The 27449-nt window shown below is 37.7% G+C and overlaps 1 protein-coding gene across 1 annotated transcript in view; it reads right to left on the bottom strand.

Moving 5' to 3' along the window:
- inpp5a (inositol polyphosphate-5-phosphatase A) overlaps positions 1 to 27449 on the bottom strand; it is a 150578-nt gene that overhangs the window by 75376 nt on the left and 47753 nt on the right. Inside the window, exons 3-4 of the mRNA XM_083538441.1 lie at positions 18217 to 18317; positions 16645 to 16732 (exon numbers count right to left, since the gene is read on the bottom strand). Coding sequence (XP_083394567.1) covers positions 16645 to 16732; positions 18217 to 18317 — 189 coding nt within the window. The remainder of the gene's footprint in view (positions 1 to 16644; positions 16733 to 18216; positions 18318 to 27449) is intronic.

The raw sequence follows: 27449 nt of genomic DNA, 5'->3' as shown, positions 1-27449 counted from the left end.
AATTGAAAGAGGTCCAAGCGAGAGAAGAAGGAGCTCGTTATGGGTCTCTTTGATGCGATCCTCCCTTATTAGGAGCATCTAGTTCATTTACAAGATACACTTTGCTGCTGTTAGGACAGGGTGCACGACAAAGTCATTGTTCATTCCTCCTGATTCGAAGTTAAGAGCCACTTAAAAGCAATTGCTCTGCGAACATTTACAAAGTTAGAAAACGAGTGGCTAAAACCGTTCCAGTGATTTGCTGTGCTTTTATCTTCGAATAACCATGGCGGGAAAGCATGTAAATCTAATCAGTTCTTGCAGAGACTTGTAAAGAAGATGCGTCATGAGAACATTTTCAGCTCGTTTGAGTAAAGCAGACTTTTTCGAATACCAAGCCTGAGCAAAGATACATTGTTAGGGTCAGTAGGAAATGATAAAAAATATGCTATATCGTGACAATGTAGTATTATCTCAGCCTACATTTTAGTTCAATAACATCATTGCAACACAAGAATAAAAAGATGCAGAGGCAGAACTTGAAAATCAATCATAGAATGAAGCCATCAATTAATCCAGTAGCTAGAGGGCCATGTAGAGGGCCATACGACTGAATGAGAGCGGGGAAACAGTCAAGTCTAGTATGGGATTAGAAATCGAAGGCACAATACCTGCTAATTCGATTAAGTGCTTGCCGTGAGTAGTGCCTGTGGTTATGGGTTGATGTAAATGCATAGCCAGTTGAGTAAACATTGCACGGGCATTAGAATAAGGTGATTTTATAAGTGAGGAGAATGAAAGGGCCCACATAAACCCCTGCCAAGTCCATTATGGGTATTGAAGTCATCCTACAATCCAACAGCACAAGGTTCTGATGCCAGAGAAGTAAGATGGTGGTGGTCAGGGTGCATTTCATCCCTGAAATGGTTCCACCTTTAGGGCACCACTGCGCAGGTATTATTACAAAATGCGATATAGAGATAAAAACAGAAGATGAAGAGTCCACTTAACTCCCACTTAAACAAATACATCTCTTTAAAGAAAATAAAATGCAACAAGAACAAGACATTAAAAAACGGGGGCAATGTGAAAACATCATGTTGATTTTATTTGCAATTTTAAGAAGGTATGGCATCTAAGAATGGAACTGAATGCAAATAGAATAAAAAGAATATGTTTGTTAAATAGATACAACCTTGCGTGTCTCAGTGAAAATATCCGGATCTGGAGCAAAGGATAGGATTAAAGATTTTAAAAATAAATAAAAAAATAAATAAAATAAATAAATAAATAAAAAGATTTAAGAATCAAACATTGAGTGGGTTTTTTTAAGATGTTTTTTCAAACTTTTATCATTCAGCTTTTGATGAATTTCCAATATACTCTTGTATTTGTTATCTTCGGACACTTTATATCTTGTTGTAAAAGTGCTTCTGGGCAAGTTCTATTGTGTGAAATGTGCTTTATAAATAACGTTTGATTTGTCGTGTCTTGAATCTTAGCAACTGCCTGGTTTGGGAATGTTACAGTTTAATTCAGGCTGCGAGATTACTTATATTTTAAGGAGAAGTAGCCGCAACTGAATTTGACTGAAAATAACGCAGACGGTGCGAACGACGGAAATAAATAAATAAATAAAAAACGCTGGTCATGCACATCTCCAACTGAGATCAATAGTGAAACTGATCTGAGGTTAAGAAATTGTCACCTATTGTATTTGCAGTACAGCCATTTCTATATTCAAATGTAATAATGAACAAATAAACAAAAAACTAATTAATTCAGGTTTATGAAGCAAAGGTTGTTTCCAAATACAGAATCAATGTCTGTAGATTTGAAGGTTTAAAACAAACATACTAAGCAAAAGATACTAAGATACAGAGAACGCGTTGAAACGATAACTTTGCTATCAATTGTAAATATTAAGTAAGAAAATCTAATATATCCTCGAAGACAATTAGCTGCTCTTGTGTGTATTCTCAGTAAATGTATGGAAGGTCACTAGCTCTAGATATAATTAGAGCGTGTCGGTCAAAAAGAGAAGAAAAAGAAATCATTGTTTCTCTTACCTACTAAGAAATGAGAAATGGATGGGATTTAAAAATAACGATTTATCCGTGCTATTAAACACGCGTACGTGACATATCGCCAACCAGCTTTGCCCGGGCCTCATGGGAGAGCTCTGCTTCCTCGCCTTGGAAACACGAGCACCCGATAAGAGAAAAATGAGAGGAAACTATTGAGGGAAACACACTTGTCCTCAGTTCACAATGTTGGGATTAGGGGCTGATGGCTCCCTGAAGATTCCTCCTCCTCTGACACATGGGCCACCTGTTCAGGTCTGTGTGCGGTGTGTGAGTGTGTGTCTGTGGCAATATATATATATACACTTTAGCAGTGAAAAGGTCAGGCCAGCAGGATGAGACGGGCAAACACGACCGTGCAAGACCTGGAGTCCGTGGATGAATCACATGAGACCTGGTGCATGGCAGTGAATGAGTAACCCAAACCCCATTATTCCCCTCTTCTTCGGCAGAGCCTCAGATTCATGCTGCTGCATGCTACCAGTTCATTAGCACGAAATATCATTCTTATCCTGACGGGCCTCTGGAGGCCCCAAGAGGCCCCACAAACCGTGTTTAATTCCGCATCATCTGCTCCACCGAGGGCCTTAATATAGGCCTGTGTGATCAATACTATATCACTGTAAATTAAAATGACAATTTAAAAGTAATTAAGCTGCTCGATGCTCCGTTCGAATGTCATTATTTGCGCAAGAGGGGGAGCCGAGGCTGCCGCACATGCTGTGAAGTGTGCGCGCGGGTGTGTACGTGAAGTGGGCTGCTTACTCAAATATATTAAGTGGTGCTACGCTATCTGTTCCCAAGACTGCTGGAAACGATATGACTGAGGTCTTAACAATAGCAGATGAAGTCTCCACCTATGACACACCGAGGTACCTCAGGAGGATAACCCAATCACGGCAATCTGATTTAGAGCTCCAAACCCAATTAGAGTAGTGCCGGATGAGAAGTGACACAGAGAGAGCATACAAAATAGCCACAGTTGAAAGAGAAAGCAGTTTTTCTACACTCAAAGAAGTAAATGTGGACAATAAAAATTTTAAAAATGGGATTATGTATTAAATAACAGTCACTAGTAATTAATGTTATAGACCATGATGGTAAAAGAAATGGTCTGTGGTTATATAGAGAACAATTAGGTTTTTTTTCTTTACTCCTACTAAAAAATACTCCTATTATACAGATCTATATATCCAAGTTTGACTATGATAGCAGTAAGACAGAAGGATCATTTTAAACACCCCAGATGAAAATTCACATATTACAGCAGCACACAGAGTGAAAAGTATACTAATGCAATTTCCATAATAGACGACGGCAAAAGAAGCATAAAAGCATATAAAAAGAAACAGATATGGTGTTTACAGATACAGTGAGGGTGTGATGTGGTAATACAGTATAGTGTTTTGTGTAAATATTGCTAATACACTAGTGCAGTTAAGTGGAAACATTATCAAAGTAAACATTGCATGTGGTGTAGCAGTAGAAGTGGAAATGGCATTAAGGTGGCAGTGCATGTGGTTGTTAACAGTGGACGCAGTTTCAAATATTGCTTGATGAGTAAATCTGACTGGCTCCATGTTGTGTTATACAGTGTTATACAGTGTAAGTTAACAATAACAGTAATATAAAAATAAAAAAAAACAATAAGAAAGGATAAACCAGGCTCTTTCAGGGACATCCACCCACACACACACAATTACACACTGCATACACAACCAGAACACCAGAGCCATGTTATGAAGTGCACTTATGGCATTACATCTGCCCCATAAACCTTTTCTCTTACCCCTTAAATGACCCAGAAGGTTTGGTGTAAAAAGTTGCAAGTCGTATTATATAGCAACACTTAAGGTTTTAGAGCTTTTTCTTATTGTTATTCTATATTCATAACCCGAGTGGTCCATAGAACGTCAACCTGGTTCGCCTAAAAATGCTTAAAAAGCCAGAAAGAGAGAGCACATTTATACAATTAATCTGAAAAATCTATCTTCTAAATTTATTAAAATTTAAACAAAGAATCACACTAACTGGTGTTGGGGTAAATAAGTATTACCAGGTTATTGGATCATTTCAAATCTACATTAAGTCACTGCTTGGCCTCGACCTCCAGGCTAGCATTTAATGGCTAATAGTCCATATGTATAACATTGCCTCTAGTGATCTGAGATCTGATTTTTATTTTTTTTACACTTGCTACATGACTCTCTTTGTTCAGGGAACTGCTGTCCACACTTGAGAGCTCTTCATCGAGCACTAAAACACATTGTCTTAATGAATTATTAAATGTGAGTCAATACTGAATAAATAAAAAAAACAAAAGGCACGTGTCGGGTATTTAATTTGCAGAGGTGGCAGAGCGCATACGCTTATTACTGTCAAGGGGTTCAGCTCTATCCCACGTGGGTATTTTTTCCTCTTTCTTTCTGCATGCTCTTCTAAACACAGAGTCGATCCGTCACAGGAGCTGTTGACTTGAGTTTCTGCAGTCAAACGTATTAATTATCAGCTTGTTCTCAGCCCCAGTGGTGACGAGAGAGGACTCTTAATCAATGCTCATTGTCACAGCGACTTTTTATATAGTTATTTAGAAACTGCTATGAAGGGAGGAATAAAAACTTTTTCCAAAAAAAGTGTTTAAAAAAAAAAAAAAGGAAAGAAAAAAAAACCCTACTTGCTGTTTTTAATTGAGTTAAGTAAAACACTGCCACAGGTTAACTACATGGTTTTAGTGCCTAATATTTGCCAATCCTTTACATGACATCCAGGTATTGAGGTTAATGTTCTCATTAGAAGAAATGAAAGCATATGAAACAACACTAGTACATAGTTAATGGCCACCATGACCTAGGACCCATGGCGAGCATTCGTCTTACGCGTTCATTAAGGCACAAACATAATATTTATACACAGTATACATTCATGCCTATTAAATTCTCAAGGTAAGGCAGCATTTAAGCAGTTTATGCCACATTAAAAATGCTGATGGAGCACGGACATATATTCATAAACATTCACTGCAGTTATTAAAAAAAAAAATTATATATATATATATATATATATATATATATATATATATAATTTTAAATTAATAAATAAATGTCCAAGGCCACGCCCCACCACCCACCTCCCAGAGATCTGCCAACTCAAGGGTAAGCAAAGTCAGTTCAATATAATTAAAGCAAGCCTTTTAGAGGACATAACAATTTTAAAGGCATCTGTGTATACATGCACACCTTTATATCTTTGCTCATACAGCCTTGCCAAGGACATTGGCAAAAAAATAATAATAATTAAATGCGTTCAAAATGCAACCACAGAACGAGTGGGGGTGTATAGATGGCATACATTAAATCACAAAGTTTGAATCAATAAATGACTCTGACAACAGGAGAGGACATGCAGAGCAGGTTTCACTTGATCATTTACTTGACCATCTTGTCTTTTTTGCGTTGGATTAAGTTTATTAAAACTCTATCTTCTAGTGACTGTTGAAGTAAATAGTTCTCTTAAATAGTTATATGGACCCAGATAGGCCCATTCTAATGTTTTAAATAATCTTTATATATTTTATCAGACAGCCTCGGCATTAGAGAAGCTGAGCCTTGGGGAGATTCGAGGTTAGAGGCTGGCAGAACTAGACGTGGGATGATCAGATGGGCTGTGGTGTTTTGGGCTGCTATCCTTTAAAGTAAGTTTGAGTAATTAATCGGCCCTTATGAAGTCAAGATTCAGTAAATCTGACTAGTCATTGGTAATTAGGTTTAAGTTCATCAGTCTCGAAACTTCAGAATTGATTATGCTGGGTCTCTTGAGTTACAGGACTGACATGAGCAGATGAGATCCCACTGTTGCATGTGTGTGAGGAACAGCTTCTATATTATCTCATTTGGACATAAGACTTAAGTTGCAGCTACAGAAGGCCTTAGTAGCCAGGTATGAGTTCATCAGACAGACTGTAGAGTTAATCAGATCGTGTCAGCTGTATAAAAAAGTTAATCAATGTGACTCACTAGAAGCAGTTCTAAGCTGACCAGACTGGCTCTCTCTAGCTTTAGCAAAAGGCTTAGGTAATCAGACTGTAGTATATATCAGCTGATCAGCCTGCAGTGTTATCAGAGTTAAAAAATGGAGAGATGCTGGCCTGAGATCTACACTGGATTTGTGAGCAGCTCTAATGTTGCCAGCTGCTGAGATATGCTTTGCTTTTCATATGACGAACACCTGGAGTGTCAGAAGAATGGTCATGTGGGCTGGCCATGCTCCCAAAAAGCATAATCTCCTTCATCGAGACAGAGAAAAGTGCATGACTTGAAGTGTTGATGGGGCAGCAGCACTCACAATGGGATGACAATTCTTACAAATGCATCTAGAAGGGATGAAAAAACATGGTTTTGTATGACCTGTGCATGTGAGTGTGAAAGGGTGAAGCTCTCTCTGTGTGTGTGTGTGTGTGTGTGTGTGTGTGTGTGTGTGTGTGTGTGTGTGTGTGTGTGTGTGTGTGTGTGTGTGAGTTTCTGTGTGAGAGAGAGAGAGAGAGAGAGAGAAAGAGAGAGAGAGAGAGAGAGAGAGAGAGAGAGAGAGAGAGAGAGAGAGAGAGAGAGAGAGAGAGAGAGAGAGAGAGAGAGACTGTTTTAGAAAGCTCCCATTGGAAGGCAGTCTTTTTTTTCCTCCAGAGAGCATGAGTGTGAGAGGCTATAATAGCAGGGAGATTATGGAAATTAAACCAGAGAGATTAGCTAATGGGAATATAATAGGCCTGGGAGCCTGGGTCAAACCATACTAGCCTCAGCATGCAAATGAAGATGAGTTGGAATCAATACGCTTTGGGAAAATGAAGGGACAGTTCAGAGTAAAACCCTTAGACTCGTATCAAACCACTGCATAGCAGATCATATTCAGGACATACATGCTCTGTATTTTATGCACAATTGTGTACAGATTTCCGATAGACCTTATAGACACAATATTTGGCCTCATTTGTACTTATTTATAAATACCAACACCTGCAAAACTCACTGGAATCAGGTCGTGTTTGGCGAGACAATGCTGTATTGACATTTATAGCAAATCTGGTTGGAATTCAAATTGGCACCAGAGATATTTCAACACAAAGGTTATTGGAAATGCTTGTTGTCAGCCTATAACACATGTTTGGAAAATATTTCAAATCCAGTCCGATACTTAACACAGGATTTCAGATCAGAAACAGCCCTAATACTAACCTCCATGTTTTCCCATATGTTTTACCATATGTTACACATAATTCTTTCAAAAGGCAGTGCATGTCCTCTTTACACAGTTCTAAATGCCATGACTTTCAAACAGACTACACATGATATTGACTCATTCAGTACTTCCAAGGATTTCAACTAGTTTGAACAATATTTGTCCAAAACACATAATTGCTTGCTAACGACAACTAAATTGAAATAACAGCCAGTTAGCAGGTTTTTTTCATTGCAGCTTTAAAACCTTTACACAAGTCCAATCCAAAATAATTCCTTATATCCTTCCCACAATTATTTTAATAATTTGTGCATTTCCTTTTGCAACTCGACACTACTGTTCAACTGTACTCCCACTGCTTAGCCTCCACTTGTTCCCTCTTATTCTCATTCCAACCAGCATATCAGGCCCATCCATCAGTAGCCCAGCGTAGGACACCTCCTGCCTGCTCAGAAATGCATGAAGCCTGCAATAAAATTAACCTTGTGGCAATTGTTTTCTCACAAGTTTGATGGTCCGGAGACAGCTCATCTGTTAGTGAAGGGATGTGTGTGTGTGTGTGTGTGTGTGTATATATATATATATATATATATATATATATATATATATATATATATATATATATATATATATATATATATATATATAAAGCACAGGCCTCATAGCCAGGCTAGTATGGGATTATTGAGTTGCGACCCAAACAATCAGCAAAGTGAGAAGACAAATAACAAGGCATATATCTGAATGGTTATTCAGCCGTGTGAAACAAAGGCTAAAAATGGCACTGCTGGACAATTGAGGCATCTTAATTGGCCATTTGTTCTCATGAAAACTCTTACTTAGAAAAACCAGAGCTACACTTCATGGACATAATATGAAGTTTGATGAATTCTTAAAAAAAATAAATAAATAAATAAAAAAAATAAAAAAAATAAAGCTAATGAATATCATACTGTAGGAGCATCGTTAAAACAAAAGCACTGCTAATACTTCACAATAATGGCACAAAATATAGAAATTTATTTCGCTTAAAAATGAAAATCAACAATATTATTAGCTGTAACTATTTGTCCAATTTAAAAGCAAATAGTATTATATACATGTGGAAATCTGTGAATCTTAATTAGACCAGTCAATAAATCTTAAGTGAATACAAAGATGATTAATAAAATAGTAAACAATTAAACACTTGGTTTGAAAAGCATAAAACTTAGAATCAAGCTGCACTAACATTGCAGTTGCAATTGAGAAATGGAAAAATGGAGAAGGGAGAAAAATGACCTTAAATCTTTAAACCTTAAATAAATAATAATAAATAAATAAATAAATAAATAAATAAATAAATAAATAAATAAATAAATAAATAAATAAATAAGCTCAGACCATTATTATAATACATCCCTCAACACTTCATAAATAATCTATAAACAGTCACATTTAATTACACTTCATTTAAAGTATATATAAACTAAAAAAACATTTATATATATATATGTATATATAAAGCATTTGGTACACCAAGACATAGTTTATTGATTTGATTTGGATACAGTGAGTGATCCAGGAATGGGTCAGTGTTATAAAATGTTCCAGCCTTCTTTATTCTAAACATTAGCAATATTATGTAAGGAGCAAAGATATCTGGTTACTCAATGTTGCAGCTCAATTAACCCCAGATTGTTATTTTTTTCTATATTACCAGTCATGAAACCAATTAAGCAAAAACCTATGTTTGAAATAGCATGTCACTTTACTTGTTCCTGTTATCACATTTTATAGCAGCTATTACATTCCTGCTCCAGCCTCTCTTTTTTTTTTATGCTAAAAAAACAAACAAAAAAAAACCCAAAATAAAAGCGTTTCAGCTATACCAGGTATAAACATTTGTTTCTCTTTGGCCACTCTTTATTTTCTGTTTCTCACTCTTTATTAAAAAAATAAATAAATTAAAAAAAATAAAAAAAAAGCTTTACCCCTTAATGTTACAAAGTGCTCACACTGGAGACTCCTTCCATGAATTCCAAATAAACCTCTCTTGCAAATGAGTGTCTGTCTCTGTTACCTCAGACACAAAATAGTATGAAAAACGTGTTAATAAAAAAAAGAAATCAGAAAAAAAGACAATTAACCAACACCTACTGACCAATCAGCATTAATAAATAAGCAAAAAACTGTAGCATAAATCATCATATTTTTCACGTGAGTTTGACCTACATAACCCGAGAAGGAAATCAAACCGTACTTTACACATTACATTACAGATACATTTACTACATATACACAACAAAACATCTCATGTTCATTCGGGACAACATTCACTGTCGAGTGCCAACGTGTGCTTGTGCTGAGAGAGGCGGAGATCTACATGACGCATCCTAATATTTAACCACACTACAGACGCCGCTGCTGCAGCCTGACCTACTGCCATCAGATAGAGATTGAAAGATGTCCCATGTGTGAGTGTGTGTGTGTAAGTAGTGTTGGTGAAGACAGAAAGATGGGGGTAGGGCTGGGAAAAAAAAAAATCCTTCAGTGGGTGTTTATTTGCTCTCAACACCTACTAAGCGATCAATATTTTTAATTTGGGACCGAGTTATTATTTTTCACATCACTGGGCTGGGGAGCAGAGTAAAGTGGCTCATATTTTAGCGTTAAAAAGATCGATATGACAGGCTCACCTTCACTGGGCTGCATGCTCTCTCACTCTCTCTCTCTCTCTCTCTCTCTCTCTCTCTCTCTCTACACACACACACACACACACACACACACACACACACACACACACACACACACACACACACACACAGAGGACTCACACCAAGGGCCATGCACCATAATGTACACAGAGCAGCAGGCCCCCACATGATCCAATCACATCATTATCTGTGTCTGGACAACACGTAACACACACACACACACACACACACACACACACACACACACACACACACACACACACACACACACACACACACCTGATTTACTTCTCACCCTATATCCTGATGCCCCCACTAAACTAATCCAACCATATACACACCACTTTATCAGCCTGGTTTTATGAGGCCCCTGGCTCCATACTTGTGTTGCGAGGGGGTGGGGGTGGGGGGCTGGGGGGAGGGCTGAGAGGGAAAACACACATAAGTGGACGTTATGGGCTCATTGATGCGATAGTGCCGAGGAGAGCGTGAACTCAGATTCCACAGATTAGGCTCGCTATAATAAAGGCATTTGTTTTCCGCCCCTCTGTACAATCTATTAATTGTGTGTATATTTGAGTCGAAATTTTTTCAAGTGAACCCCAGCCTGCCTTATCCCCTTAATAATTCACTTCTGATGGCAGACTCATCGATTGGCGCTCAACATATGTCTGGGGAGAGAGTGTACGCGTGTGCGTGCACGTGTGTGTGTGTGTGTGTGTCGGCCTGAGTGGATGTGTGTGCTGTGTATTTGCACTCCTGAAAGCTTGACTGATGGCCTCGGAGAGTTATGGTGCTACAATATTGCTCCACTGACATCTCCTCCATTCAAATAGCCTCAGCGTGCTCGCTACCTTGCACCAAATGAGAGCCTATGGAATTAGTTTGCCATATTTTAACCTGGTTATGCATGCGCCACTGTTCTGACAAAAGGAGGAGATTGTGTGCGGGTGGCTAGTGGCACTACGCTGTACAGTCGGCACACAGCTTCCTCATGGCCTTACCACCGTGACCTCAACTCAAATAACAAAATGATTAAGAGCTCTCTGCATGTGTGGAAACTTACAATTCAAAAGAATTGACAAACCGTTCTAGTGCCACCTACTCTATTGGAACTACATGAATTATTTTTGAAAGTAAAAGTAAGACTTAAAGCAGCCCTGTTCTAAACATGGAGGGTGCTGTTTTCAGACCCGGAAAGATCTAAACAACATGTCTGAATTGAAAAAGCTAGCAAATTAAATTGCATTGCAATGTGGTGAATAAACAACAACTTCTGATATCTTCATATTCCGAAACAGTAAGGGTCGAAACCAATCCCAGGATATATGATGCCCCCTTTACAAGACATCAGATAAACACAGGGCACCAGACGCACACAAATGCACACTTGTTGACGTTTCCAGGCAATTTAGACTCTAATATTTTTGTGTGGTTGGCAGCTCATTATAGATTATTACAAACAGCAATTTCAAGGCAATATGGACTTTATGTAACTGGGACTATGTCATTAATGTCATTAAAAAAGAGGGAAATTAAGCTAATGAAGATGCATTAGAAGATAAACCCATCTCGGAGGAAGAGTTTGTACGATTGTACGATGCCAACAGGTCCATTAACTTGGATCGTTATGAGCGGAGTCGGACATGTCGTCAGAGAAATGGATTGCATTATAAATGTCTTTGATCAAATCGCTCTAAATTCTTTGGAGGAGTAGTGCAATTATCTTGAAAACATGAAATAAGTTTAGCTAAACATTTTTGCCAGGATATTAAACTTTTTTTGTTGTAGAATCACAGGCCATAAACGCACAAAATCCCTGAAAATGGTCCTCGCTACAATAATGGCAAGAATTTTATACTGTAGTAAAATACTTAATTATATAACATAAAAAAACAACAAACCTAATGTTTGGGTGAGTTAAAATAAGACAGAGAAGAGTGAGTGAGATTAGCAAACTGCTTCAGGTCTTCGTGGCATCACTGCATATACCACTATCCTCTCTCAGCTAAGTGTGTGCAGCTTGCTGCTCAGGACACTGACACTTTTGGCCTTCAGCCATTACTGAGATAAAGTTTCAAGGCCTGACAAAGTGTCTTTTTCTCGCTGTCTTGATAGCATCTGCTGCTGTAACACAAATGTTTCAGCAGCCCAAACACAGCTCACCCGTGGGAGATGACATGCCTGGGTTCACTCGGAACAGAGAATACACTCCAATAGCGTACTATACACTTCCATGAAAGGCTTGGACTGATTAACACTGTAAGAACTGCAATCATCTACAATCGCAAGTTTTTACAATCGTCAGGTTTTAATATCCGGAAAGAATTTACAGGCACAAATACACAAAATGCTAAAACAGTATTTAAATTCTATCAGTATTTACTGATAACCTGCCTAATCTGAAGGTCGGTGTAATCCCGTTCCCCGAGGAAATGTCAAATTCCGTCGCAAATCAGACAAGACACTGGGACAGATTGCGCTGTCACACAGAGCTGATCCGTGTCACCGTTCAAGCCTCACAATTCCTGTCACATGATAATGTCTCATTTGCGCTCCGATTCAGCCGTCTCTTATCTGCTGGCTGAGAATGAAGACGGACAGATTTCCAATTAAAATGTCTGGCAGAGACAAAGGCCTTAAAGAGCTATGGCCTGCTTTACTGCGAGACACGTAGGCTGGTTTAAACCCATGTAACGGGTCACGCAGATATACGGAAAGACACGGACACATACGGTGGTGATAAGAGGCAGACATTAGTGCACATCATTACCCATGGAGCTCTGGGGCCCAGGGGCAGAGGTGGATAATAAATATTAATAGAGTGGAACGTGGTTGACGGCAAGCAACGCGATTCGCTCGTCTTTTCCTAATTGACATTTTACCTGCTGTATACCTTAACTAGGCTGTAAAACAGCAAGCCCTGTCACTCACAGCTCACAATCCTCTCCTTTCACTGGTAGGAAATAACACAGACCAGAACAAGGGAATAACCTGAAACACATTTTTGTAATTAAAATAAAAGCTTGCAGAAAAATGTGACTGAATCCAAAAGACTGATCTTACCAGATCCTGTGCAAATCTTTCTGACCAGAAAAGCAACTACTGATCTTTTTTTCCCCCCAGATTAACTGATTAACAACAGTACTGACATTTCTTTGACTATGCATCATGTCAATTTATTACACGCTTATGTAGACCACTTTTAATCAGACATTTCCCATTTTTCAAATATTGTAAAAGTCCCCAAAAATAAATTGTTATTGTATGTCTTGGATATTTATTATGCAACATTCTGCTTTGTTTCTCAGCTCCTATTTAAATGTAAGCAAATATCTGATATTATTCAGAGGCCATATTGAACCAAAGGCCACATTTTTCTCACCACTAATCTATTTTGATCAGACGACGGTGACGACGGTGGATTTGATCTAAAAATGGATCAGAAGGATTTACATGGGTTTCTTGTAGAGTCCATGCCAGCTTGGTGAACGAAGCAAAAAGGAGACGTACCAAATACTAAGAAACTCTGAATTTCATGTAAAAAAAAAATGTTTTCAATAAATAAAAAATAAATTAAAAGCTGTTGTCAATTATATCATTTGTAATGAAATTTGTTGTATTAATAATAGATAATAATATATAATAATTAATAGGATGGAAAATATAAACGTTTTTTTTTTTTTTACTAGTGCTCAGATGCCACTGTATGTTTACTGGTTCCATACACCTTTTTCTCAGTATATTGTGTGTGACTAATGACCCTTTAGTGCAGACTCTTTCCTGCATTTCAAGCCTTGTTTTAATTCTCCCTAGTTTAATTACAATTACAGTCTAATACCCGCCGACTGACTTAAAAAAAAAAAAAAAAAAAAAAAACAGCGCTAAAATTTTATTTCCTCATGTTTGCATGAGGTGAATCGTTGTCAGTGTGATGGATCAAATCCAACCCTTTGGGTTTGGCTCAGACCTGAGAATCGAATCCCTGCATGTTCCATATGAACTGAAAGCAATATGACTTGATGACTTGGCTCTCAACATACAGTGCATTTAAATATCTTTTTCTGAACGTTAAACGCATTTTATTAGGCACAGCTTATCGATGCTAATGTATTGAAAATGATGTTTGATTACTTACAAGCTAATTGATTCTAAATAGCATATACTTGCTTCACTATGAAATGAAGCGATGCAGTGCATGCCACAGCGTTTTTCTAATTAGTCATCTTGTTGCCACACTATTTCTAACCAAAAAATATCCTTCCGAAAATCATGAAGTGAACGTTCGCAAATGAAGTAGGATGGTGCGTCTCCAAAATGCTTTGTTTCTACACATTTTGATTTTACTCCTCTTAAGATGTTCTGGCGAAACACACACATGCCGAGTCGCTTCATATATATATATATATATATATATATATATATATATATATATATATATATACACAAATATTTATATAAATATTTATATATATATAAAATTGATGCATCTTCAAACATTATCTGCAACTGTATGAGTAATGATCCTAGTATTTGAATATTGGCTGATAACAGCTTATTATTTTCTTAGTTATTGGTTTCTGGCTGGAACTGTTTGGGGGGAAAAAAGTATACTAATCAGCTGGAACTCTGCACATCCTCCATGAAGGAAAAGCTAGATGTATAAAATCATTTCATATTGCACACCTGGGGCTCTTCTCCTTCACATCAAATTCATGGCAAATGGTCCTACACTAATGTTCAATAAAATAATTCACATAAATATACACATAAAAATACAAAAAACACTATTGTAATGGGATGTATATTTTTCCTGGAAGTGAAAAATAAAGCTATTGAATAAAGTGTATAGATGTGTACACAATAACCAGGCCGCTTTCATATTTTCATGTGTATACATTCATGCTTGGAGAAAATGTTTTGATGTTTCAAGACAAATCTCGACTAATGTCCTCTTTTTAATTTTTGTATTTATTTTTTAATTTTTTTTTATACTTTTATCATAATTAAGCATTACATCTATTACAGATCATTCCACAAGAATTATTAAGTGTAGTAATAAAAGATTATTAAAAAAATTTTTTTATTTAGCACGCAATAAAACGACAAATGTTGATGGGATGATGATTTGGATGATGTTGATGGGATGATGTTTTTTTTTTATATATATATATATATTAATTTAACATTCATGTAACGAGTCAGAGCTTTTTATAAGTTGACTTCAGGACAAAAGACTTTAAGATCTGCTGTTATAAAAAAATTCCATTATCTGGAAATTGACAGCTTGACCAGACAACAAACAATTACTCTCGAATGAAAAATCGAACGAGGGAAAAACAAACAGCACATTGTCACAACTAAATGGCACATGCTTTGTATGAATGGACTATCAAGGGGTTTTATTGACTGTGGGATACACTGGAAATGTTCTCATTGTTGAGCCGCTATACTGTGATCGCTTTGCAGCATGTAGTGAATACAGTGTAACGATGGATTCAGCCTGACATGAAAAAACTGCATGCCTTTATTTAATTACAAAAAATGACCCTCATGACACTATTATTGTGTATGACACAACTTTTGTGTTACAGATGTGTTAATTATTTGTGTGTACTTCACCAAAAGTGCTTATGCGTTAGGGGGGTTAAGAAAAAAAAAAAGCTGAAATTATTATTAGCAGTGTGCTGCCATCTTGTGGACATGTTGTGCAACTGCATTAATTCTAATCCAAATCATCTTCTTTCGGCTGCTCCCATTAGGGGTCGCCACAGCGGATCACCCGTCTCCATATTACCCCTGTCCTCTACATCTGCCTCTTTCAAACCTACTACCTGCATGTCTTCCCTCACCACATACATAAACCTCCTTCTTGGCCTTTCTCTTTTCCTCCTTTCTGGTGGCTCCATTCTCAGCATTCTCCTACCGATATACCCTAATGTCCCTCCTCTGCACATGTCCAAACCATCTCAATCTCGCCTCTCTCACTTTCTCCCTAAATGTCCTACATGCGCTGTCCCTCTAATAAACTTGTTTCTAATCCTGTCCATCGTCGTCACTCCCAATGAAAACCTCAACATCTTCGGCTCTGCTACCTCCAGCTCCACCTCCTGTCTTTAAGTCAATGCCTCTAAAACTTACATCATCACATGTCTTACCACAGTCCTATAAACTTTTCCTTTCACTCTTGCAAAAACCCTTCTATAACAAATCTCTCATGCCACTCTTCTCCACCCACTCCACCCTGCCTGCACACTTTTCTAACACACTCTTCATTACTTTGCACTGTTGACCCCAGGTACCTGAACTCCTCCACCTTTACCACCTCTTCTCCCTGTAACCACGCCACTCTACTGCCCTCCCTCTCATTTAAACACATGTACTCTGTCTAACTCCTACTGACTTTCATTCCCCTTCTGTCCAGCGCATATACTTGCAAAAGACTATGGCACAGAAACCTTGAGAATCCACACTGACACAATGCTTATGTAATGCATGTTTGGTAGCAGGACTCATTATGACAAATTTTAGTGTATTAAAATTATATATATATATATATATATATATATATATATATATATATATATATATATATATATATATATAAAAGAAAAAAAAAACTAATAAAATCTACTGAGGATAAAAAGAAATCTTACTGTGAAATGCTCCGGGGACTTGAAGTTCTCATCGAGGTAGACACGGGCTCTGTTGTACTCCTTCATGGCGTCACTGGACAGTAACTCTCTGGCAGGGGAAAAGACAAAATAGCTCTTAATTAACCCAAGTAACAATATAACAAATAAAGCACACAGCAGTATAATCAGCAGTATAATGTTTGAGAGTTATTTCACTTCTTTATGAGTTTCCCTGCGTTTATATGACCAACAGAGGGCGCCAGTGAACTCTCCGTAACAGTCTATTACCTCAGATGGGGAATACCTTTTATAAATCATTATCAGAGCACTAGACAATCCAGGACTTAAAGAAGAGTTATCATTTATCTCTTTCCTCAAAGGAGGAAATTGGCTGATATTAGCCTGGAGATAAACGCTCCAGGAATGCAGGCACACTCGTATGCGCAGTTTTGGCTCTAAAGCAACAATTGTTTACGTGTCATTAAAGAAAAGGTGCAATAAGAGTGTAATAAAAGATGGAGGTAAGTAATTAAGATTACATTTAACAACAACACCAAAAAAAAAAAAGAAGCCTGACTCTATAATTATGAAATCTTGTCAGCGGCATTTATTAAACTCGCATATCCATGATACTCAAAGGAAACCGTGATTCAGTCTTTTGCAGACGTTTGGAAATTTGCTAAACATTTAAATGGAAGCAAACTCTGCCAAATAGCAGTATGTAAATAGTTTTATGGGCACCAAAGCAAAGATAGGGAAATTTTTATTTTAAATGCAATTCAAAGTTGAAAGCAAATGAACGCAGATGGATTGTGGCTGAATATCTCCTACATCATGTTAATAAAAGCTCTCAGCACACCTTGTCATTTAGTTTTCAATTGGGCAGGCATGTGTTTAGAGTCAATTCATAATTAAATAAATGTACGTGTATTTTTAGTAAGCACATGTTTCATGGATGAATCGCAAACCTTTTTAAGCAAAGTGTTTTACTGATTATTTATATTTATTATTATTATTACGTTATGGTTTCTAGTGCAGTAGTGGGCTGATCATACAGCCTTTTTAAAAAAAATTTTTGGCCTAAAAATTTTAGAGGTGTTTTAAATAAAGACTATTGATCAAATCAATCACTGACACTGCACAATTTGTTCATGGATCCTGTGAAGTGAAAGAAAAGCAAATGAAACTCAAAATAAGTAGCGAACCACACAAATAAATGAATAAGAAAATAAATAATAATTTCACGTTTCATACATACAATTTTCAACATTCACGTACGTACAAAGCTTATGTATTTTCGGTGGACTAATGAAAAATGTGTATTATCTCACTTGAATGCTTTGATTGACATCTGATTTATTTCTGCTGTAAGCTTTCAATGTTAACCTCTACAGTAAACAAGTCCATGTTGCACATTTCTGCATTAGTTTTAACAAGCTTGTCCTGTATGTAGGGCAAAAACAATATTTAGAAACGGCGTCCTACAAAGCTACGTCTCGTGTGCGTTTAAGTAATCGAGGTGATCCCTCAGTCAACTGTCCTATATACAGTAGAGACTTTTCAGGGAGCAGAATGAGAGTGGGACACACTTACTTGACGAAGCTGTCCACATGTGCCATGGACTCCTCGTAATTTTTCCCGCCCACTTCTTGACAGTGTAACGCCACAAAGTGCGGTTTGTGTGTGTGCACCGTCTGTAAAAAGAAAAAAAAAATTATAATTATAAATAAATAAAACACATTGGATGCAAGTTAGGCCAAAATATGATACCATTAGTGCTTTGCTATCACATTAGATTTTTTTTCAGATTTGCACAATAAAACAGGCCAGTTTGTTTGATAGTAGTGGCATTTGCTCTGTCGTCCATATAAGAGCAGGTGTGTATGTGTGTGTACACTTAAAAGTGCAACATGCAAATTTCGGAACACATCGTGAAATCTGATCTGACTGGTCAAAGCACACATCCACAAATCTTTCTGTTTGAAAGTATGTTCCGTTTCAAATAGGCATTGATACGATGTGAAAAAGGTGTTAAAAAGAAACTCTCATGATTCTAAATAAATCATAACACATTTTCCCTTTTGCTCAATTTCCAATATCTCAGATCAAAAATTTAGCATTTTGTGAGCATACGGCAAGCAAACGCAACTAATGAACTCAGAGTCCCGTGAGAGCAATAGAAAGGTAACTTCAGACTTTTTTTTTTTCTGTGGTTCATTTTGTTGTCCACTTGATTTGTGCATTGCGTTGGGAAAAAAGGTCTCAGTCCACTTCACATTGCGCTTTATATATAAAGAACTTTTCTGTACAAAGCTCTAGTTCTGTAACCATACACAAAAAGAACACAAATGGTTTTCTGTGGGATGGTGAAGTCCCACAATAAAGTCAGCAGATAAGATGATAAGGCCACTGCATCATCAGTAATCATGCTATAGTTTAGTTTGTTAGGAAACAATGGTAAAGACAGGAGCATTAGTTACTGTATAATACTAAACTACAGCATCTGTTTAATATATGCAGCGTATGCAGGTATTTTCAGTCACTCACATCGGCCAGTCCTACGCTCTATAACTCTATTGCATGAAGCAGAAGTTGATTCTGATCGCTCAGCATCGGAAATGCTTCTGCTATTTCACTTCATTGCTGTTTTGCCTCTTTGTTTTTCAAATCACAGCATTTCAGCCGATTAGAATGTCACGTAATTTATTGAACAAAGAAACATTGCCGCAACGATGTTGCCATGATGGTCAAAGAGTGGGCCGATATCTTATCACAGTTTAAATATCCAGAAACAGAATCTACAACGTAATCAACCATATAATAACCAATGTACACTATATGAGTCAAAAGTATTGGGACAAGGGACTTTTCCGGCCACATGTATTTCTATCCCCAAACCACAACTTTGGAGGCACATAACTGTGTAGAAAGTCTTTGTAGAAATGCAAAGAAGTGTTGAATAATGCAATCACTGTTGTTGATCTGTATTGCTGGGAGAGAGGATGCTCTAAAATTTTAAGTCGCAATATTATAATATATTTTTTATCTGCTTTTATTAGTAGTAAATTGACTATACAATTCAGCTGGAAGGGAAACTAGGCATCAGGAGATTAACTACTGCATGTACTGTACAAGTAATTTGTGTATGACGGTGTGTGTGTATAGTTGTACTCTCTTCCTGTACAATAATTATTACACACCATCTATCATCATCATCATCATTATCATAATTACCACACACACACACACAGGTACATAGAACATCTTGGAGAAACACAAAGACAAAGAGAAGGGGAGTGAAGACAGAGAGAAGAGACAGAGAAAAGAAAAGACAAAGATGAGAAAGGGGAGATAAAAAGGAACACAGGGAGGTGAACAAAAGAGATACGAGGAACAAGAAGGCGGAAAAAACAAAACAAAACATGGTGAAACAGTAGAAACAACAGTGTGTGAGTGAAAGAATTCAACCTGATGTCTGCCCCTGATTGGATGAGCTTTACGCTGATGTTGTGTGTGCTTCCCTCCGTTCCTCATGACTCGTAACAAGAAATCCATAGTGGAGTGAATTACAGCACTCACACACACTCTCTTGGGGGGGCAGGGTGCTAGATGCTAGACAGGCGGTGTATGAGTGTCTCTCAGGATTTGTGATTCTTAGGGGAGCATGAAGGCTGGGACCCGTGCAGGCTTTTAGGCTGACTCGCACCCTGTAGCCTGCATCATTTCCACTAAGAGGCAAATCAAATAAAGGTAATGTAGAGCAATAACACTATGGATTTTCCATCATGCTGCAGGGTGCCACTTAGTGCAATGACCTGCAATAGACTCGGACTGCACTGTTTTCAGCTATCACTAGTAAGGTCAACACTATCTCTCTCCTCTACACTGCGTGAGCTGTGCGCGAGACTGTTTATTAACTTCTACGGACACTCTCTTCACACACATTTTGGGGTAAGTGTGTCTGCTTAATGAAAATCATATTTTGTAGTAATGCAATAGCATTCTTGTACTATATCAGCTGAAGTTAGCATGCTGTCATAGTGTAATCTTACTTCTCCCACCATTAAGTACGTGGTCACAGTCAAAACCAGAGCCATAACATCACTAAAAGTAAAGTCTTATAGACTTATAGGCCAGACTTGTTCTCAACAAGAAAATACATCTGGATTGAATCGAGCATGAACAAGCTTCGACCACAAAAACCTGCACCAAACTCCAGCAGTTCATGCACTTTTAACTTTTCATTTGGAAAAGTACAATAATAGTGAGCAGATTATCTTTTAAAGTGACTGTCTTAAAAGTTTAACTGGATTTGCTACCCACTGTGTTCCAGGCCACACGTTCGCATTCTCATTAGAGAACAAAAATTGGCCGGATAAATTAACATTCTACAAACTGCAATACAAATTGATTATCATATTTTTTGAGGTAAACACTGTTTTCTTTCCTGAAGGTATTTTAGTGACAGGGTGGCGATTCTTGAGGGTTCACTTATCCATGTGTGAAATTCAAACAGATAAAAAAAAAAAAAAAGTAAGACCGGATATACAGTTGCTTTTTATAACTTACATTATGAGATAAGAAACATACATACATACATACATACATACATACATACATACATACATAAACACATAAACAAGAAGTGAAAGGCCCACTTAGAATAAGAAAATCCCACTGGCTGTAAATATCGTTGCATTTTTATGTAATTGACTGTAAACACTGTATTCTTTATGGAGTGAAATATTAAAATGAGTGATACATCAAAAATGTGATCAGTCATGTTTTGTGTTTGCACTTCTTCAGGTAGATCACGGATGCAGGACAGTATGAATGTTTGCCAATGAGGAGTGGTTTCTTCCATTAATTGTAAAATGTTTATACTTGTATTCCAGTGTACTTCATCTACTAATTGCTGTTTACATTGGGGACTAGGTACATCTGTTAGATAGGCAAACAGTCAAATATACAATATATAGTGTAATTCACACTGCTACATTAGTAACCAAATCTTGAGGGGTATCAAGAGCAATAAAGACTCACCTATGGCAATACTACTATTAATATTATGGAAATAATAATAATATGGTGATAAAACACTGAAATTGTTCTATACATTGGAAGTAAAAACCAAATTTACAGCATAAAAAAAACTGGCCAAAACGTATGTAAACACCAAACCATCACACTTATGTGTCTCGTGCCCAAATTATTACCACAACATTACACCCACATAACTGTATATAATGTCTTTGTATGCTGTAGAGTTTGGTTAAGAACTAATGAGGCCCATATATGTTCCTGCATTGCTCCATAAAGACATGTCTTACTAAGGTTGATGTAGAAGAACTCGAGTAACCTGCACTTCAACTCCACTGAACACCTTTAGAATGTTGTGGAACACTGGTCTTCCATCAGACATGAGTTACTATGTCTAACACTGGGCTTGTTTCAGAATCTTTTTTTTTTTTTTCCATCCTGGTCTGACTTGCATATTTGGTACAGGGCTGGTTGCTACAAGTCTGGCATGAGACAAGAATACACTCTGTATAGAATGCTAGTCCAACACAAGACACTATTTACATACATGTTCACAATTATGGGCAATTTAAAGATACACACCAAGCAGCATGTTTTTAAGAGATAGAAGAAACCCACTGAACACAGAGGAAACCCACAGTAATATAATAATAACATGCACAACTGCACAAATATAGTAACTTGATCTCAGGATCTAACTAAAAAATCTGAAGCTATAAGGTAGCAAAGCTAGGTAGGTAGGAGTACAAGGAGATGCAGCAGCAGGTGAAGAGGGATGTGGCAAAAGAAAAGGAAAAGGCATATGAGGAGCTGTATGAGAAGTTGGACACTAAGCAAGGAGCAAAGGATTTGTAGCGATTGGCCAGGCAGAGGGAACGAGCTGGGAAGGATGTGCTGCAAGTTGGAGCAATAAAGGATATAGATGGAAATGTGTTGACTAAAAATGAGAGAGAAAAAGGTGGATGATGTGGAGATGGTGAAGCAGGAAGTGGATAGGATTAATAAGGAGGAAGTGAAAGCAGCGAGGAGGATGAAGAGTGGAAAGTCGGTTGGACCAGATGAAAGTAGAAGCATGTTGTTAAGCAGAGATGGCAATGGGGTTTTTACAAGATTTTGGAAGCTGAGAGGATGCCTGAGGAATGAAGAATGAGTGAGCTGGTACTGGTTTTTAAGAATAAGGGAGATGTGCAGACCTGCAGTAACTACAGGGGAATAAAGTTGATCAGTCACAGCATGAAGTCATGTGAAAGAGTAGTGGAAGCCAGGCTGAGAGAAGAGGTGACCATCTGTGACCAACAGTATTGTTTCATGCCGAGAAAAAGCACCACAGAAGCATTATTTGCTTTGAGGGTGTTGACTGAGAAGTATATAGAAGGTCAGAAGGAGTTGCATTGTGTGTTTGTTGATTTACCGTATTTTTCGGACTATAAGGAGCTACTTTTTTCGCACGCTTTGAGCCGCTTTGCTTAAACAACGAAGCGGCTTATTTATGAATTTTTTCCTGGGTTTTTCCCGGTTTCACAAAATTCAAGCCAAAAAACTGAGCCCCATAACATTAGACCAATGACATTTCCGAACGTAAACGAAAAAACGCACCTCATCTGTGTTCTGAGCTGCATGGCATCGGGAGAAGAAAAGTTTTTTTTTAAACGCACGACGATGCCAAAAAGAAAAACTCCCGAGAGAAATAGTTGTGAAAGGAAGGAGGAAGACAGTGAACAATGACTTTCTTGGTAGGCTACTGTTTAGATACAAGCCGTTGTAACGCATTGAGTCAGGGTCATGGGAGAGCTTGCTAAATCCATTTACAACAGAAATCATATGAGCACAGACAGGTTTCCAAAACTCGTGCTTTTTTATTTTTCTTGGCAACAGCGTTACGGGTTAGTCAAAGAAACTTAGAAATTAGCATCAGAAAATAATAAGGACATATTCCTCGGTCTTGCACACATGCAGTAATAGCGGAAAAATGCGGCGGAAGGCTATCCCAAAATGCCGCTCTGCTCTTAAAGGAGCCACAACATATTTCACCCGTGTAACAGACGCTGTCGTTAAAGCCTGTGTAAAGTTCATTAGTTTCAGTGTAGATATGTGAGGGTGGTGCAGGACATGTATGAGGACAGTGTGACAGCAGTGAAGTGTGCAGTAGGAACAACAGACTGGTTCAAGGTGGAGGTTGGACTGCATCAAGGATCAGCTCTGAGCCCTTTCCTGTTTGCAGTGGTGATGGACAGGTTGACGGACGAGGTCAGACAGGAGTCTCCGTGGACTTTGATTATTGTGGATGATATTGTGATTTGTGGTGAGAGTAGGAAACAGGTTGAGAAGAGCCTGGAGGGGTGTAGGTACACGCTGGAGAGAAGCGGAATAAAAGTCAGTAGGAGTAAGACAGAGTACATGTGTGTGAATGAGAGGGAGGGCAGTGGAGTGATGCGGTTGCAGGGAGAAGAGGTGGAGAAGGTGGATGGGAAAGTTTATAGGACTGTGGTTAAACCTGCGATGTTGTATGGTTTAGAGACAGTGGCATTTAGTAAAAGACAGGAGGTGGAGCTGGAGGTAGCAGAGCTGAAGATATTAAGGTTTTCATTGGGAGTGACGAGGATGGACAGGATTAGAAACAAGTTTATTACAGGGACTGCGCACGTATGACATTTTGGGGTGGAAGTAAGAGAAGCGCAATTGAGATGGTTTGGACATGTGCAGAGGGGGGACATGGGGTATATCAGTAAAAGAATGCTGAGGATGAAGCCTCTAGGAAGGAGGTTTATGGATGTGGTGAGGGAAGACATGCAGGTAGTTGGTTTGGTACAATGCTGAGGATGAAGCCTCCAGGAAGGAGGTTTATGGATGTGGTGAGGGAAGACATGCAGGTAGTTGGTTTGGTACAGATGTATAGGACAGAGTTGTTTGGAAACAGATGCTCCGCTGTGGCGACCCCTAATGGGAGCAGCCGAAAGATGATGAAGAAGAAGAATTTATTTATTGTTAATTACACATTTTTATTTAATTGTCGAGGTTCAATATAAAAAATAACTTTATCATACACGAAGCGTCACTGTACAAAAAAAAACACTAGATTTGATTATCAGTCACACCCATAACATGTTCACTCATTTATATTAAATAACGTCTGCATTCCTAAACTAATGAGTAGCTTAAACCCCACCTCCGTGTCATTGTAACCCAGACCTGAATTGCAACAATGACAAATTACACCAGCCCAAGGCCATTTTTTTTCTTGCTCAGGGTGTCAAAATTTACATTTGCGTAACAGCAAGAGTTCTGTCACTCATCGTGACGCAACTTAGTTTTCTCTGATCATCAAAGGGATCAAAACATTCACTCTGGATTCAAGCTCCCTCTGCATATACCCCTAAATATATTAAAATCCGTGAATGTAAATCTGTGTGTGTGTGTGTGTGTGTGTGTGTGTGTGTGTGTGTGTGTGTGTGTGTGTGTGTGTGTGTGTGTGTGTGTGTGTGTGTGTGTGTTGACCTGAGCAGATAAAGATCTAAATCTCAATCATGAAATAATACAAACTAAATGCACATCGAACCATTTTTAATACATATAATATGAAACTATGTGCCACTACACTACACGTGTGCACAAACACACAGAGACAAACAGAGATGAGTGTGTATTCACAACAAATAGCCTAACAGATTACTCTCAGGTTAAATTATATGATAATATAATATTAATGTTGTGATAAATCACTGTATGTGGTTTACAAGATGTTACAAAATGTAGTTATATTATTAGCTTATTAATAAAGAAATTATAGAAATTAGAAGAAAAATTAATTCTAATAAAAAAAAAATTCACATCATATTTACATTTACATTTGCAGCATTTAGCGGACGTCCTTATCCAGAGCGACTTACAAAAGTGCTTTGAGTCTCTAATATGCCCTACCCCTAATATCAGTAGATAAAAGATGCAATATATTCTGCTGAAAAGTCTTAATTTCTCACTCTAGTAAATGGTACCAGAGCATCGGGCACAGATTAATGAGACTCTGTAATCCCAGGATGTCAAGGACAGGACTCAAACAAATACCCCCCTTTACCACTTCCAAATCTACCTTCCTCCTTATACACTAAATATGCGCATATTACAGGATATGTACTTGAATACACCAATGTTAAATAACACTTCATTAGCAAATTCATAATCTTCATAAACATAATAAAGATAACCTTTACTGTTTTATTAATGTTAGTTAGATTTATTTATTTGATTATTATTTATCACTGCTATTTGTACGTCTCCATGCATACATGAAACAACAGCTATTGGTCATATATTTTTGTAATATTCTCTGTTTGCTCGTTTTTAAATAGGCATTAGGAATGTCTTTAGGCAAGAACAACATGTGATCTACTGCAAACCTTAAAGACGGGAAATTCTGCAGACCAACCCAAGAAGTAAACATGCACAGGAACACGGGGACAACATTTACTGACAAAGGGACAACCGAAATAATGCAGGCATACATAGTCCCCTGTTGTATTAAGAATATTGGGACATTCTGTAGTTTGTGTATTTCCTATGTGTATGACATTTTCATATGTTAAACTTTTATCCATTATTCCACTTTGCACAAACACTGTAAAAATGCGTCCATGCAAATACATCCAGGTCGCTCTTGCAAACATTTTTAGCAGTTTTCTTTGTTGCTTTTGTTTTTCTTTTGTACAGTTACGCTTCGTGTACGATAAACGTTTTTTTAAATTGAACCTCAACAATAATAAAAAAAAAAAAGTCAATTCTTCTTCTTTTTTCGGCTTCTCCCATTAGGCGTTGCCACAGCGGATCATCCGTCTCCACACCCACCTGTCCTCTACATCTGCCTCTTTCAACCCAACTACCTGCATGTCTTCCTTCACCACATCCATAAACCTCCTCCTTGGTCTTTCTCTTTTCCTCCTTCCTGGCGGCTCCATCCTCAGCATTCTTCTACCGATAAATTAACAATAAATCAATAAAGAAAAATATTGAAAGAGAACATTTCACAATTACAATTACACAGTACTGAAAATGTTTATGCTGATTACTATTATTATTCCCGATCATTCAATTCTGTTATGATTTAATGGTCGAAACTAAGCAATCTCAAACATTTCACAGCCAGGGACACTTTTAATTAAAAGAACTACAAGAACCTTTTTTCATTTCTGAACGAAATCCATTTTCATTTGTTATTTAAATCCAATTTAGAGGCTTTATAACTCTGACCTTGTCGGGTAGTGAGTGACACCACTGTAACACAATTAGACAATTGTGGACCTGCTGACTCTGAATCCATTTTGAGAACCATGGAAGCAGATATATGGCATATGGCAGACACCTTTATCCAAAATACCATCAGACTTAATACTGTCTTTAAGCACTTGAAACATTTTTGCTGAAGTAAAAACTAGTAAAATATATATCTTTGTTACAATAAAATGTTATGGGATACCAGTTTTAAAGCAGTCGTCCAGTGGTTTTGACGGTCTTAACGGAACTGTATATCTAAGCATCCCCAACATGGTACCTGGGCAAAAGGGGTATAATTCAGCATTGTTACTAACACAGATTGATTCACTTGCCAGTGGAAATAGCTACAACGTGCAGCATCATGAGTAATTTGCTGAGCCGAGCTGCTTCCTCCAGCGGAAAAGCTCTATTTGGTAGCACATCAAAAACGACATCGTTCTCTGACCTTATATCAACCGCATATCTAGCTTCAGCCTCATGCATGAATGGAAAAACTAAGATGCTTTATCACAAAGACGATC

This window comes from Silurus aristotelis, assembly GCF_946808225.1.
Source record: "Silurus aristotelis genome assembly, chromosome: 4".
In the NCBI taxonomy this organism is placed as follows: domain Eukaryota; kingdom Metazoa; phylum Chordata; class Actinopteri; order Siluriformes; family Siluridae; genus Silurus; species Silurus aristotelis.
The sequence above is the reverse complement of the archived record's forward strand: the minus strand, read 5'-3'. Positions and strand labels throughout refer to the sequence as shown.